Below are 16,701 nucleotides of genomic sequence, written 5' to 3' on the forward strand. Positions count from 1 at the left end.
ATAACGACACATTTGCATGATGACACAATCGCATCACGTGGGATACCCACACTTACAGATGCTTTGGGAATTGAGCTGCTTTGATGTTTGGTACAGTCAGGGTTAAGTCTTCATCCCTTCCAAAGCTCTTCTTTTTCAAATTCAAGCTATTTTTATCAAACTAATTCAATAGCTACCAATTAAAGATCACACAGTGGCTCAGGTCATATCTTTCATTGCATAATGCATATAAACAACCAAATTAAAAAGTTGCCATTAGTTCCATCCCCATTTAATCTGATGAGTTTATATAATAGTTTTCTATATACTTTCCTTCGGAGATGAGCATAGGAACCATTTGTTTGGAAATTTGTGCAATTTCTTAAATGACATATAGGGAGTTGTATCACGTGGTGGAGCTAGCGTGAGTGCCAAGAATTACGTCACCTGAATAATATTGATTATAAAGTGCATCTGAGAGGTCTAATTTCATTGTCATTAAAGGTTTACCCATGCATGTCAAAATGCAAATCATATACCCAGCTCTCTTAATTGTGTGCAGGCAAGTGTACATCGATTCCTGTACGGGTTTGCTTCGAGCCACATAATAAGCTGATATCATGCACTGGCTTTTGCATGGTCAATTCGTAATTTGTCATTTTTGAAATTGCATAAATTTCCAAACAACAGTTCCTGTGCTCACGATGATTAAACTTTTGATATCAAAATTGGTATCAACCTTCGATGGAAAGTGTATAGAAAATTATTATATAAATTATTTTGCCATAAACTCACCAGACTCTGATTAAATGGGGATGGAACTAGTGGCAACTTTTTAATTTAGCTGTGTTTAGTAGTTTTGTATCATATTTTGTAAATATTGTTTGTTAAGATGCAAACTTGCTATAAACAGGCTCCATTAGCTATTAGTGAAAAACAGCATCTCTTATTTTTAAAGTCCAATGTGACTCATTATTAGGCTCCTTTGAGAACCAGGATTTGCTTGACAGACCCGTTGTGGACCACAAAATAAATTACAAAAAAGCTTTATTTAATGGGCTGAAACTCCATACATTTTGAAACCTGTTCCAGTGTCTGATGAGCAAACTTGGTCACCCCTCCAGCTATCCAAAATCTACGCAATTATATATTTCATCTTAGTTTCATGAGTATTGAGTTGAGTTAAATGACATTTATTTGAGGACAAGTTCCAACCTACCAAATTTGGAAAAAGAAAAAAAATACATTACTATAACCGCAACCTAAAACATTTTGAAAACTGGAATTATAAGACCCAACAGCCACTTTCTCCATAGTTGCCATTCTTTTCCTCAAGCATCCAAATGTTATTTGATAATTCACTAACAAGAGGTTTTTGTCGTTGAATTGAAAAATGTCCTCAGAAACAAATTTATGACTAGTTGTAGAACTCCGCTACAAAACAAGGAGGATCATTCCATGCTAGAGTTCTTTTTGTACAGTAAGTGTACTGACCTTTATAATGCTTTTTTAATGAAAATAATATAACATTAAACAATTGATTTATATGAAATGAAAAACACTGTCTCTGGCTCAATTCTTTTGTAAGTGTTGTTTATTTTTAAATTCAGTAACACACACACCTGGGGGGAAATCTTATTACATGGGAAGATGTATACAAATCAAATTTTGCATGTTAAGGAGCATCCCAATTTTCCATCTATATCTCGGATAATCTGTGACATGCCCGGTGACATGTTCATATTCAGCGTTTTTCTATAGGAGCAAAAAGCCGGCTTTTACCCGATTTGTGGATTAAAAATAACCAGTAGAAAATGACGTCCTCCGGTATTTGGCCGCGAATGCCGGCTAAATTTTCTCCGCTATTTCGCCGGCATTTATCTTTCTAAAACGAGGATTTTTTCCGGAGAGGAGAGCCGGCTTACATCGATAGAAAACCACAGCCTCTATATTCCGGTTCACACAGTGGAGTACTGAAGCTCTGAAAGGCTTTTACTTGCGATGTGGGGAAAGTTAAATTAGCAAATATGCTAATGACATCGGCATCATCGGGTATGAATGAATCTTTACCCGGTATTTAGTGCAATAGAAAATCACAGTAAGCAGGAATATTCCAGTTTAATCTCTAACCGGAATGATTCTTTATTATACCGTATGTTCAATAGAAAAACGCTGATTGTCTGGTGGTTCCAGACGCAATAGTTGCAAAAAGTAAGTACCAGTATTAGATTTAATTCCAAAACTCGGTTTGAAATTACTGGATGACTAAGAACATTCAGTTATTAATCTGATGCTTGAAAAAACTTTCCAAACTTTTGTGGAGTTTAGATTGATAAGAGGTTATACATCATTATGTGACGCACGTTGTTGAAATTGTAACATACGTCACAATGAAATTCACCCGATTTAACATGCATCACTGTGTGATTTACCTACTCCCGATTCCAAAAAAATACAGCACCAATTTTTTTTTTATTAAACATTCAAATATTATCCTGTTTTTTCAAAATGAAACACAGCTAAATCCTTATCCTTTAATTAGTTCCATCCAACTGGCAAATTTTAATATCCAATTTGAATATTACAAGTAGACACATTTTTGGAAATGGGGGCTAAAAACATGCATTTTAGATTTCTTAGAGTATTTTTCGTATGCTGTGACAATCGAGGCCCAAGACTTCTACTATACTAATTTCAGGCTATGCATTCTAATTTTTAGAAATCATATTTTCTTATATCTTTTATAACCAATTATCAAAATTAACAAAATATTAAATTTATAAGCAAACTATACTATAAATTTTGAATGCTTAGACCAGCTCCAAGTCTTTGAATTTAGTGACTGAAATTGTCAGAAATCATGCAAAATTGCATGGTTTCGGCCTATTTCCCCTGAAATTGCAAAAATATTAAAACTTGACTTTTATTACCAGTTAGAACTAACTAAAGGATGTTATATCATGATTACGTGTGATAACGTTTGACTAGTTTTTACTATCACATGGCATGAAAAGAAACCATTTGATATCATGATATAAAACAAATATTATATGCCAATATTCGTGTCATAGTAAAAATATATCATTTGGTCAAATTTTGACTGATCTGATCTACGCCTCGTGAAATTAAAAAAGTCAAAATTTGACCTCATGATATATTTTGTACCATCACACTCATAGGCATGTAATATTTGTATACTGTCTGTTTCATTTGATGAAGCAGCTAATATTTTTTTAATCCAAAAAAAATTGGTGCTGTATTTTATTGAAATAGGGAGTAGATTGCATAAAGTTTCATCTATAGATTTCTAAGATGTAATCTATAGATGAAACTTTATAAAGCAACTGATCCCAACCTTGGACTGATTAGCCGATGCTATAAATAAAACAATTTTCCTCCCATGACTGAATATACATGGTAACACTAATTGATAATGGCTTTCTTTTATCATATCTTATCTTCATATCAGCAATGTGACATTTAAATTGTTTACTCCTGAATCCAACACAAAACGTGATGTGTTTTGGTTAGATTCAAGTATATGTTGACCTTTTGGTATTGAAAAGGTTCAAATAAAAATTCATTAATAGCACAGATAGACACAGAAGTATTATATATGCACTCAGAACGATGGTCAAAAATTCTTTTGTTATGCATAGTCGCGCAAAAAGTCGATCGATACATGTTAAATTCAGCACAATTCAGAGATACACCTTTTTGCTATGAAATTGATTTTCTCGGTCAAATATAAAGCAATATTTTTTTTTCTTCAGTAATGTCAGTTAAAAACATAGTGCTTGGATATAATTTTTTTTTAAATTATGGTGTTAAAATTAAGCATCAAATTGTGCATTTTAGTGTGATATTTTTGATTTTTATAGGCCTTTAGTTTGCCCATGAGCTTTTTACGGAATTCATTTTTAGCGTCTCAAACTAATATAGTTTGCTAAAGAAAGATATTTCCCACCTCTGTAAGGCACATCGTGGGGTCTGTATATTATACTTTTGTCAGAATTTCCGTTTTTATTTTACCCTTTTTCCCTTCATGCTCCGAAAATGTCAAACTCAGCACTTTATCTCGAGAGCAACCAGCAGAAATAATCAATATTTCCATTGTTGCCATCAAGGTCACTTTTCCATTGAAAGCAAGGATTGCCCGACCAGCGATTTGGTAGCCCAAATCCCCAATTGGGTGTTCTGGTAAATGAGGTGAATTTTGGAAATTTGCTCCCGTGATAGCCTGCTATTTCAATTTATAGGGCAGGTGGATTCCATGATTATGAAAACCATTTTGTCTGTTTGTTTGTTTGTTTGTTTATTTACCTAGGATGAGGTCCGTGGGAAAATCCACTCTCCAAACTTAGAAAAATTAGCATGTTATTATAGGGGATTTTAATTTTCTGTCCCTCCTATCTCCAGGTGAATTTTGTATGACCCCAACTCCCCACCCCCACCCCATCACGGGTTGGCATTTTCATTACACCCTTCGGATTTGTGTTCGGGTTTGTTTTTAATTTGACATGTAGGCCTATTTGTCATAATTTTGCACTATAGAACCTACTTTCTAGCTATAGCCGTGCTATATAAATATTATTATGTACCGGTATGTAATATTATGTACGCCTATGGGGGTGGGGTGGGTGCAGAGGTGTGTGAGGTGGGTAGTGGGGGTGTAGGTAGGGGTGGTACTCAACACATTTTAACCATGCCTTTCAATGCAAGGCTCATTGTTGCCACAAATGTTTTTTCATTTAGGTCATTTAATAGGTTTTTATAAACTTCCATGTTTAACCTTGTATTGTTTGGGCTGCTTCATTATGACTTTCTGTGAGTTTCCAAAAGCAATTTCAAACAAACACAAACAAGAGGCACCATACCCAGTCACCTTCATGACAATTGAAACATTAAGTATTAACATCCAAGTTATTCTGTTTTAGGCAAGCAATTTTTAATTAATTGCTTGAACAGGTTTTTGTTTAAAAACAAAAACCTGTTTAAATTAACAATGATAATGAAGGCACAATCTCTTCCGATGAGGAACTCAAAGCGCGTAAAGCACGAAATTGACAAGCAAACATAAAAACAATCAATTTACAAAGATTGGTTTTAAGCTGGCGTTTAAATAACGAAAGTCTGGGGATGTTACGAAGGTTATTTGGAAGTGTGTTCGAAACAATTTGCTTGATAAAACATACAGTGTAATATTTATGTTTTGTAAATGAAAGTTATATTTAAAATATTGCCCAATTGCATGTAAGATTGTTGATTTTTTTTACCAAATGTTGGGCAAAGTTGGGAAGACCTGGGAATTTCTTTGCTATATTGAAGTTCTGGCAACACTGTACGCAGGCCGGGCACCCAGAGATATCGATCCACAATGCTAGTAGCCTCAGATTTCACGCGTTGATTTTGAAAAATTTTCAGCCAGCAGTAAAAAATGGTGAAATCAAAACGGAAATTCTGACAAAACTATGATATATCGCTCCCGGGATGTGCGTTAGAAAGTTGGGAAAAATCCTTCATTAGCGAACTATATTACTTTGAAAAGCTAAAATGTTGATCCAAAAAAAGGCTCGAATGACTGAATTTCACGCCTAAGTTTAACACTAGGATTTGAAAAAAAAATACAGTATCAAGCATTACAGTTTTTCCTGACATATTTACTGAAAAAATGAAAATTATTGCTTTTCATCTGGCCGAGAAAATTAATTTTACATTGAAAAGGTGTAACTCAAAATTTTGCTCATTTCAACACCAAATTCGATCGTTTGTATTGCCTCATTAAGGAATCTAAAATGAGCGTTTATTGCGTTCGACAGTATTTTTTGTGGGACATGAGAGCACCTCAGACCTATCGAATTGCATTCTGAATCTGAAGCATGTCTTTCTGATATCAAATAATTTTCATTTTTGAAAATCACAATATAATACAAATTTTATGACAAATTATAAAAATTTGATATTTTTCAAATTTTGATATATAACAGTCCTTGAAGTAAATTATATAAATCTAATGACATAATTCTTAAAGTGTATGTAGCAGGGAGGAAAAGCCGACGGTCAATTGAAAATTTTGACCTTTCATATTGAAGATATGGATTTTTTTCCCAAAAAGACCTAATTTTTTGGTGTTTTGGGGAAAAAAATCCATATCTTCAATAGGAAAGGTCAAAATTTTCAATTGATCGTCGGCTTTTCATCCCACCTACATACACTTTAAGTATAAATCATCAGATTTATAAAGTTTACTTCAAGTACTGTTAAATATCAAAAATATAAATTTTTAATGATTTGCCATAAAATGTGTATTAAAGGGGCATTTCGTGATCCACAGCCTCATCCCCCACTTTTCTCAAAAAAAAGTTGAGATTTTTATATCACTGGAAACCTCTGGCTACATAATGTTTATGTACAAAATATTTCTTGCAGATTAATTCGTTTTGCAAAGATATCGTGAAATTGGTGCACCAGAACGAAATTACAAAGCATTGTCTATGGAGCAGTGTAATACACATAATCATGCATAACTCGCAAAACGCAAAATCGGAATCAACTGAAATTTTGGGAATAGGCTTTTTCGTGGATATGTACTGAAAAATGTCATAAAAAGAGGATGCTAGGATCACGTAAACACTCCTTTAAATTGCGAATTTCAAAAAATCAAAATTATTTGATATCAGAATGACATTCTCCGTATTCAGAATGCAATTCGATATGTCTGATGTGCTCTAATGTCCCACAATAAATACTGTCCAAACATTCATACCCCAGCCCTTAAATGACTAAGTGAGCCTTGTACAACAATAGGGCCATTGTTGACCACCATTCAGAGTGTATGTGTGCTATGAAGTAATAGTATCAAAGATTTCACTGTTAATTTTGACATGTGATCTCATAAAATGCCAAGTTCTGAATACTTCGACAGAATGCATGACGTAAACTGATCAATGTGTTTTTGTTAACTGTCACAAAATGTATTTCTAATCTTCCTTCCAATAATCAGAATCGGGGTATCTTTCACGCAACTTTTGAATTTTTTTCCTCTCGCTTGCTGCAAGTCTCCTACGTTTTCTCAACTCCTGCTCCATCCATTCACGTATAAAAGGAAGCATGTAGCGACCATACTTCTTTCTTTTGGTAGCAGCCTATCATGAAAGAAAAGAAATTGAAATTATTTAATAGGTGACTGACTTCTTTATTCTAATTACTTCAAATAATAACTTTCTTTTTGGAACCAAAAATGTACTCCCCAGGGGTGCAAAAGTGTAAAGTCCAAAGCAAAATAGAGTTGATGTAGGTGCTTAAGAAATACAACAGTAAGTTTTGATCAAGTCACTTTTTATACATTGAATGTCTAACTGTTGCAATCTTTTTATGTGACACGATCTGGTCCATGGAGGCCAAAGGCGGCAAATTCGAAATTGAGATTTAAGGCAAAAATATGGAGTAAAAAACAATAAAATAAATACATAAGAAAATAGATATCACAAAACCTCATAACTTTAGAATCAAGTATGCTACACCTTTGGTGTTTTCAGTATACGATAGCCTAATATTTGGCCCCCATGGACCAGATCATGTCACATATGATGAGGAATATATAAGTTTTTCACTACTGTATAATAACTGTGTACTTATTTAACCAGTTAAGAATAAGTTCATTATTTTACTAATTTCTTGAAAAAAGCCAAAAACATGCATTTTTGGCATGTTTTATAACAATCAAGTCACAAAAATCGAAGACTTGGAACAAGTCTAAGCATTCAAAATCTTGAGTATATGCCAAAATTTTACTCAAATTTTCACTTTTTTGTGTTACTTTAATTAAATGGTTGGTTATAAGAATGAAACATGTCTTTCCCAAAAATTAGAATGCATAAACTGAAATGAGTCAATAGTATAAGTCTTTGGGCTTGATTGTCACAGAATACCCTAAAAATGCATTTTTTGGCCCTTATTTCCAAAAATTGGTCAAAGATTGGGATTTAGTTATGTTTCATTTGGCAAAACAGGATAATATTTTTTTTTTTAATTAGTGCTGTATTTTTCTGGAATAGGGAGTAGTTACAGCCCTTCAAACATGAGTTTACTTCTTTTTGACTCGGTCTGTAGTATAATCAAATCTCTCTTCCTGTTTTTATTCCGACCGAAGGATTTTGGGCTAAAATGCATTAAGCAGGCCTTTTGCCCAAACTCAATTTCTAGTGAGCGATTTTCCACTCGCCATAGACACTAAATATCACTCGCTGCGAATCTACCAAAATCAGCCATCGAATCAGTCAATTCAGCATTTAATCGATTCTGTGCCCCCTCCAAGTGGCAGAATTCAAAAAGTTTAGCGTGTTTCGCACACATTTCAACGTAAATACATAAATGCCGTTTTAAGACTGATGGTCTACTTGATCATACCCAAATAAGTGTTATTTTTGAAAATTCGACCACTCACCTAGCATCATGCTAGCGAGTGATTACCACTCGCCTTTAAAATCTAGACTGCAAGGCCTGATTAAGTATTTTCCACACAGTCAGTATTCCATGGGCCTTCAATATTTACGCTAAAAACTGATCAAACCATTTTGAAATTTCTTATGAACAAAAACCTCATTAGAAGCACTGGTTCCAATATACTACTTACATATTTGTTCATATGCTGAGGAAGTATGTATTCCTTTGGCCTCACAAATCGTTTGAAACCAAAGGGTGTATACTGCCAGCGACCAGGGTGCAATTCCCTCTGTCCTGTGTTCAGTAGATTAAGTGCTTCATCCCGCTCCTTCACAACTTGTTTCAGGTTCTGCATAGATTCCACTACCTGGTGCACATCACAAACAAAATCAAACATACATACAGAATATTAAGGATTGATATCATAAGCACATTTCTTTCTTTCTCTTTCTTTCTTCTTTTTTTTTTCTTTTGAAGTCCCCCCCTTTTTTTTTTTTTTTTGACACCCTGGGTGCATGAACACATGCACAATTGCATGAAAATCCCAGTATGGTGGGTTTCTCATAGCATAAACGTGACTGTATACATAGTTTTGAGTTCTATCAGTCAAATTCAGTACGTACATGCTGTATGGGACGGTCATACACACATCAAAGGATCGTACCATAGCACAACCAATGGAGTGACACGCATTGGCTACATCGGTGCTGGTAGTAAATTCAAATTTTCTTTGCTGTACCTCAGTTGTTCGGCTCAAAATTAAAAGGGGATATATCTGATAATAAATACTAACATTTTATGGCACAGAAATTCTAATTTAATTTGTATGGAAATATTACAACATAGTGTGGTGGCTAGTCTTACCTTATCTAATCTATCTGGACTTGGCATGAATACTTTCAGTCTTTCAGCCTCCTCTTCCATTGTCATCAACATGTTACGTTCCTTCAACAGGACATACCTGCAGAGAAGTTCAAAGTTATCGATGAGTTATTTTACTCTTCTGTAGATTTTGCTTCAAGAGTCAATTTAAAGTAATCGGTTGGTCCTCGCCTCCTCACTCCCAGAAATAAATGTGCCAGATTATCAGACAAATCAATTGGTGGTTAAGGGTACACAATGTATTCTTGGTCGAAGCAGCCAAAAAACTTGATTTTCATTATCATAATGAAAATCAATTTTTTCAATATATATTATTGAAAAATAACACTTTGATGTTTTGCAAAAGTTCATTCTACAAATCATATACTTTGAAAACTTGCTTGAATTATTGTTGTTTATGAATTATGTATGTTTTACAAAACAAAAGTGTTGTTGTTTCAGCCCTCTTTACAACATAACTCAAGAACCACGGGGCATACAAAAATATATGTGATATTTGAATTCTTCTACACACTCGCTATGAAATGATCAATGCAAATTTTGCCAAATCTCACTACCATTCGCAAGATGCTGTGAACTACCAAATCACAACAGTTTAAAATAGTTGCTAATCTTAAGTTTACCCAATAGTTAATAGCATGAATTAGATACATTTATATACCAAAGTAATTCCATATACATTACTTTCTTTGTTATGTGTACTTGCATGTAGGGGATACCAAAATATTCATTGACAATACTTCACAACTTGGGAGACACTTTGCACACTTATTTGATGTTGTTAAGTTTTTCTTACCATAATTTGTGTAGTGTAACATTGTCTTTCAATCTTAGCTCCTCCACTTTCCATTCCCTTCCTGTGTTGAAAAATACAAGAGACAACCATTTGAACAATTACGTGTTGAGAAAGAAAATTTGTGAGTGTGAAACACCACCAAACACACTTTCTGGCAGTACTTTTTTGAGTGTCAACGTTTTTATCAATATATATTCTGGTGTATTCCACATTGGCCAAAATGTTGTTTGTGGTACATGGTATTAAGCGATAATTATATGGTACTAATATTTCCTACCTACATGTACTATAATTTACCAGATTTTGCCCACTATGGTTGTGGTATTTACCCACCAAACCAACAATGTAAACAACAGCATACATACCTGATTTCACTTTATCTTCTCCTAAATTTTTCTTATCCTCAAAGAACTCTTCCAATCCATGTGATATTGGACTGGTATGAAGTAGTGTTTGTGATAATGATGGTTTGACAGCCAACAGTAACCTGTAACAAAATGGACAACCCTTAAATTATGATTGATAACACGTTTGTAAAAGATTATCATTCATGTATTAAGGTTACACAAAGAAACGTATAAAAAACGTATAAAACATGTATAAAGTTGTTCTCTAAAACAGAGTTTTCTCAGTAATCAAATATCGCAGTGAGTGAAATGTTGGTGCATTGGATGTAGCTTAACATTTTTTTGTGTGATATACAAATTTTTAGAATAAATTTGAAAATCCTTCGTTTAAAGCCTTTTTACGCACCATGTTCACAAGATCAACAATGCATTCCATGACGTTTTTTCAAATGTGCGCCAGGGGCGTTTATTCTTCCGTTAATCGCCCCCAAAGGGGAGGGAATAATTTTACTCCTTTGGGGAAGAATTTTGCATTAAAAAAAAAAAAAAAAAGAGAGGGAAAAACAGAAGAAAGTCAACAGGATTCAAGGAAGATAAAAAGTGAAATTAACTCATTTGGGGAAAAATGTATAACTGGAACATGTATTATTATGTTTTATGGTATTTTTGGAATGAAATAGATGGTCACTGGCTGGCAGTGACTGCTCTACAGGGTGGGTGAATTCATCAAGTGTCATTTAGGGAAGAATTGTAATGGGTACATAACATTAACATACATGAAGTGGTCCCTTGGCTTTTACCCATTCCCATCCCAAAAATAATTATTTGAGGGAAACCATGGACTTTATCATAAAACAGGGAAAAGTTGGGTCAGTTATTCTTCCCTGCCTGGGCAATAGTGGTCATTTTGCACACTAAGATTAAGGGAGCTCTGCTTTGCATATATATTTCATACAAAATCCATTTTCTTTTTAGTTTGGACATCTGCCTATCTAGGGAAGCATTTTGGATTCTAAGGGAAGAACCATCAATTAGTTAACAGCTCTATTGTCCAAGTTTCAGATCCAAATCCTTGATTATTCTTCCCTAGATGCAATAGTTCAGTGGCATTCTCCGAACTCTGCAACAGAAGAATTTTAATTTTAAGGCTTTATAAATCAGGGGCTGAAAACGCAAAAAGAGCTGAAAACGCAAAAACCAGATAGCAAAAAGCTGAAAACACCTAGCAAAAAGCTGCAATTTGGGAAGATCCTATACTTTTATACAGAGCAAGTGTACTGGTACGAAAAAAAGCTGAAAATCAAAACAAAAAAGCTGAACTCTCACACCCCTGTAAATAATAAATCACAGCTAGCTCTGAAAATAATAAAGAGCCTAGAGGTGTTTACCAGCCTGTCTTCCCTTTGAACCATTAGCCCTTAGATGCAATGGTTCAATGTCCAGATTATACCATCTAGAAAATAATTTGATGTTTTTAGGGAAGATAGAATAGAACAACTTACAATACACCTATGCTCAGTCTGGGAATGGAGGGAACAAGAAAATACGAAAAAATACATAGCACCCGGGGGAAGCACTCGAATATGAAAGTGACATACCTGTGCCCACCAGCGTATGAAACTAGGGGTCTATCTATTTTCAGAAAAAAGGGGGTCATTCGGTGTTGCCAATGTCCAAAATGGAGTGATTTTGTTTGGGAGCGCCTAAAATTTCACATCATTGACAATCAAAAATAGCTTTTTATCCAATTTTACAGTACAACATAGACAAAACTCATTTATTTTGCTGAAAATGTGTGTGAAGCGCGTCGAAATTTCAATTTTGTTCAAGAAAGGGGGTCTACTGAAAAAACAGGGTCATTGGGTGTAGGATTGCCCCATCCCCGAGATAGCAACCAACCTAACATTTTCCCTTTTTGGTCCATTTTTGGGGTTTTCAGTTGGGGAAGAATCTGGGGACGGATGTGACACAGCGCGGTAGGGTGAGGGAATAATTTCAATTTTCTGGAAGAATAGACACCCCTGAGTGTGCGCCCCGTATGAACTTTGACCTCTATTGATGATCCCACTTTTTTTTACTTATTATCAGTTATTAAAGCCCTTCTAGTTAATCATCCAAAAAGTAAGATGGGATCTTGTTGGCGCACATTTTTATTGCTGGTCACAGTTCCACTTTGTGCTGTACATAGGCAAAATAATGGCAATTCGGCACAGTGTACTCAATTGAATAAGTGTGCCCACATAATCCCACTTTTTTTATACTTGCAATCAGTTATACATAAGCCCATTTAGCCAATCATCCAAAAAATAAGATGGGATCATGTTGGCGCATATTTTTATTATGGGTCAAAGTTCCACTTTTGTGCTGCACATAGGCAAATAAGCGTCACTTTGGCACAAAGCTTGACCTTTGACCTCTTTTATATTAGTGCGCCCACTTGATCCCAAGTAGCTGTTACTTTTTTTTGTCTACCAGTTGCCAAAGAAACTAGACGATGAAAAATAAAATTGGGATCTTGTTGGCGCATCTTTTTGTGATGCAGTAAAAAGACCACATTGTGCTACGTGTCATTAATGAGGGGAAAAGAGGGCAATTATTGACATCCACAATGAGGCTAAGTCCATTTTCAAAAAATCAGAAAAATATGAAGATCAAGAGATCCCAAGCTAATTTTTTCAGTACTTGAAGAGAATTACCTCTTCTTTGATGAAATGCTATTCGAAGAGTAATACAGGCATGTAAAAATGAAACTTACCATGGAGGCCTTTAATTTCAAACTTGTTCGGACTTGGGATCTTGATGGCGCAGCCCGTTATAATGCTTTGAAGTTTGCACAAGGGCGCTTTTCATCAAATTATTGGATTTGTTGATTTTGTGCGCCATCAAGATCCCAACTTTTTTTCTTGGTTTTTGTAATGTAACCATTTGGTACTTTAAAAAAAAGCAAAATGCAGGTTGGGATAATGTTGGCGCACAATGTTATGCACCTCCAAAGTTTACCATTTGCAAGTATGGCTCAGAGAGGCTGAAATTTCAAGAATCTTTTAAAGCTGAACGAGGGTGCTGTGCACGCTCATATTGTACATGTGTGTGTTGTTGGTGTTAATAATGTACCAAAATTATTTTTTAGAGAAAATTCTTTTTTTTTTTTGTATCACAACCCCCCTTATTCATGTACATAATTAGGAAGACTTATTCCCAAAATTTCACTTGATTGTGATTTTGCTAAACTTGCGAGATATATGCATGATTTATATGTGTATTACACTGCTCCATAGGCAACTGTTGTAATTTCAAATTCAAATTTGACGATATTAAACAAATTCATCTGCAAGAAATTTTTGGTACCGGTACCGGGGGGGTACATAAACATTATGAAGCGAGAGGTTTCCAGTAGTATTATAATCTCAACTTTTTTTGAAAAAAAAAAGTGGGGCATGAGGCTGTGGATCACGAAATGCCCTTTTAAGCTACAGGAGCCTTGTATTTTTTAGTGCAAACTCTAATTGAAATCTAGCCTGAGGTACTCACACACACCTCCATCACTCGTGCAATACGATTTCCACTGTCCTTCTCTGTACGAAGGTCTGAGATGTCTACCTTAAACCTTTCAAATTTCCATCAAACTGCATCATTTTATATATATCAAATTAAAGCCATGAGTAAAGAAAGCCAAAACTGAAAACCTTTTTTTCATAGCACTTTCAAAGTTACATCTTGTCAAAGATTGACTTTCATCAAAAAGATTCAGCTAGCAAAATTCCCCAAAACAGCATTTCGGTGGTGTTTCTAGATCTTAGTCTCATGATGATAGCAGCTTGTTTTAATGGAATTGCTATCAAAATCCCTCTAAATTTCCATGTGCGATTGTCTTATCACCATAAAAAATCATATATTTGGGTCAATTGAAGTATAGACCACTTGACATCACTGTTTATCAACAGAGGCGAGGGACTCGACTATCGATATGCTCGAACGAGATGCTACCCTGTTCAATGGCTTTCTTGTATTGTATGAAATGTGGCGGGCGATTTAAAATGAACATGCCCTTAGCAGACTACGATGCGTACGCTCACGGCAGGGCAAAGAACAATGTAAATTGTCATAATGCGCGCGCATATTGCCGGGCAATGACGTCACATGCCAAGTGGTCTATAGAAAACATATTTATGTAGGTTTCCTTGACCGGCCAGTTCTTTTAAATTTATGTAAATATGCATTGTAGGCCTATTCTAGGTGAATTTGGCTGACTAGCAAATGTGTTTTACTAAGGTTTGCCTGGCACACCTAGACCATGTCACTCACCACAAAAGAATGTCAAAGGTCATAAATCACCAATTTGGTGTCTTTCCGCTCCTCGGAATATGATGCTTAAGGCCTATGGCTGAGCATTGTGCAGAGCTACTCTATAGAAATATAAAAGAACTGGCCGGTCAAGGAAACCTACATAAATATGTTGTCTATACTTCACTTAACCCAAATATATGATTTTTTATGCTATGGTGATAAGTCACTCGCACATGAAATTTTAGAGGGATTTTGATAGCAGTTCCATTAAATCTGACTATCAACATGTCAAACATGAGACTAAGATCTAGAAACACCACCAAAATTCTTTTGGGGGGAATTTTGCTAGCTGAATCATGTGAATCTTTTTGATGAAAGTCAATCTTTGACAAGATAGAACTTCTTTGCTACGGAAAGTGCTATGACAAAAAGGTTTTCAGTTTTGGCTTTCTTTACTCAAGGGCTTTAATTTGATATATAAAATGATGCAGTTTGAATTCACCTGGCATAAATTTATATCATGATAAATAAGTAGGCCATCAAACTGCATCATTTTATATATCAAATTAAAGCCCTTGAGTAAACAAAGCCAAAACTGAAAACCCTTTTTTCATAGCACTTTCCGTAGCAAAGTTACATCTTGTCAAAGATTGACTTTCATCAAACAATGTCAAAAAGATTCAGCTAGCAAAATTCCCAAACGGCATTTCGGGGTGTTTCTAGATCTTTTGTCTCATTATGATAGCAGGTTTTTTAATGGAACTGCTATCAAAATCCTCTAAAATTCCATGAGCGAGTGTCTTATCACCATAAAAAATCATATATTTGGGTCAAGTGAAGTATAGAAACATATTTATGTAGGTTTCTTTCTTCGACCAGTTATTTTAAATTTCTATGTAAAAATGCATTGACATTTTCGGCGAATTTGGCTGACTAGCAAATGTGTTTGCCTGGCATACCTAAATCAGCTAAATAAGCATCATGACAACATGGACAAGACATGAGCATAGCATTGCCCTATTGCGTGCAAGAAATATTCATTACTTTAGGCTCTAATTGTCTTTCCATGGTTTACCTGGCATTAGAAAGAAGCTTACTACCGCCCACTCCAGAAGTGCACAATTTACAGTGTTGCTTCGTTGCCACTGGCAAACATGGAATAGCAGGCGCTGTTCTTGATGGATGAAGAAATGTTTGCGACGATGTTATTTGTCTGAATTTAGTACATACGTCGACGGAACTTTGCCTTGATATGTGCAAAAATATCCGCAAACTGTCACCAGACAAAGCTTTAGCCATTTCTGAATTTAAACTGACTAAATGTGATATCCAATAACCCAAAAATTCATGCAAAAATCTATGATGACATGTGAGTGACCTCTGACCTAGCTGGTACTCTTATATTCTACCAGGCACCTGTATTCTACGTAAGTTTTAGGTCATGAATATTTAAATTAGATAACGTAATTTGATCATGAATGGAAGTCAAAAAGGGCGCATAGCAATTTTTGGCAGGGGGTGGGAGCGATTTTTGGTACATAGGGGGCCTATTCATGGGGCGTCTTTTAAATAAAACGCTACCCAGTCTAAGAAGGCTTAGGAAAACAGTACAGCAAAGCTTATCGGCTAAATCTATGCGTTGAGAAAAACATGATACACTCTGAATATGAAAAAAGTGTTAGGGCGTAAATGCCGTGAGCCACACTGATGATCAAAGTGTTTAAAATGTCTGTAACACTTTTTAAACACTGCAAGGTGTTTAGCCTAATTTTTCATTTACACAGTAGGACACCTAAACACCTAAACACCAAAGTAAACTCATAAACACAAAGAGTAAACACACGAGACTATTTAGAAGTTCTAAACATTCAACATGTTTACTTTCTTATTGTTCGGAATGCACATGTGTTTACTTTGTAAACATTTGGTGTGTTTACTTTCTTAACAATTTTGAAAGTAAACATG

At 35.0% G+C, this 16,701-nt stretch overlaps 1 protein-coding gene across 1 annotated transcript; it reads right to left on the minus strand.

Moving 5' to 3' along the window:
• Nucleotides 1–6,653: 6,653 nt before the first annotated feature.
• On the minus strand, nt 6,654–16,120 carry LOC140166852 (large ribosomal subunit protein uL29m-like). Its single transcript, XM_072190343.1, has 6 exons — nt 15,812–16,120; nt 10,468–10,589; nt 10,103–10,163; nt 9,289–9,385; nt 8,615–8,791; nt 6,654–7,124 (listed from the first exon to the last, which is right to left on the minus strand). The coding sequence occupies exons 1-6, from the start codon at nt 16,033–16,035 to the stop codon at nt 6,960–6,962; spliced, it is 846 nt and encodes a 281-aa protein (XP_072046444.1). The 5' UTR covers nt 16,036–16,120; the 3' UTR covers nt 6,654–6,959.
• Nucleotides 16,121–16,701: the final 581 nt, after the last annotated feature.

Source organism: Amphiura filiformis, chromosome 1, assembly GCF_039555335.1.
Source record: "Amphiura filiformis chromosome 1, Afil_fr2py, whole genome shotgun sequence".
Classification (NCBI taxonomy): domain Eukaryota; kingdom Metazoa; phylum Echinodermata; class Ophiuroidea; order Amphilepidida; family Amphiuridae; genus Amphiura; species Amphiura filiformis.

What these genes read in the sequence shown, in the direction of transcription:
- LOC140166852 (XM_072190343.1), bottom strand. Translation starts at nt 16,035, where the DNA reads ATGGCTAAAGCTTTGTCTGGTGACAGTTTGCGGATATTTTTGCACATA. An exon ending in AAGCTTCTTTCTAATGCCAG is followed by an intron (nt 10,590 to 15,811) that starts GTAAACCATGGA and finishes ATTTTGTTACAG; the next exon opens with GTTACTGTTGGCTGTCAAAC. An exon ending in CTCAGCATATGAACAAATAT is followed by an intron (nt 7,125 to 8,614) that starts GTAAGTAGTATA and finishes CTTTCATGATAG; the next exon opens with GCTGCTACCAAAAGAAAGAA.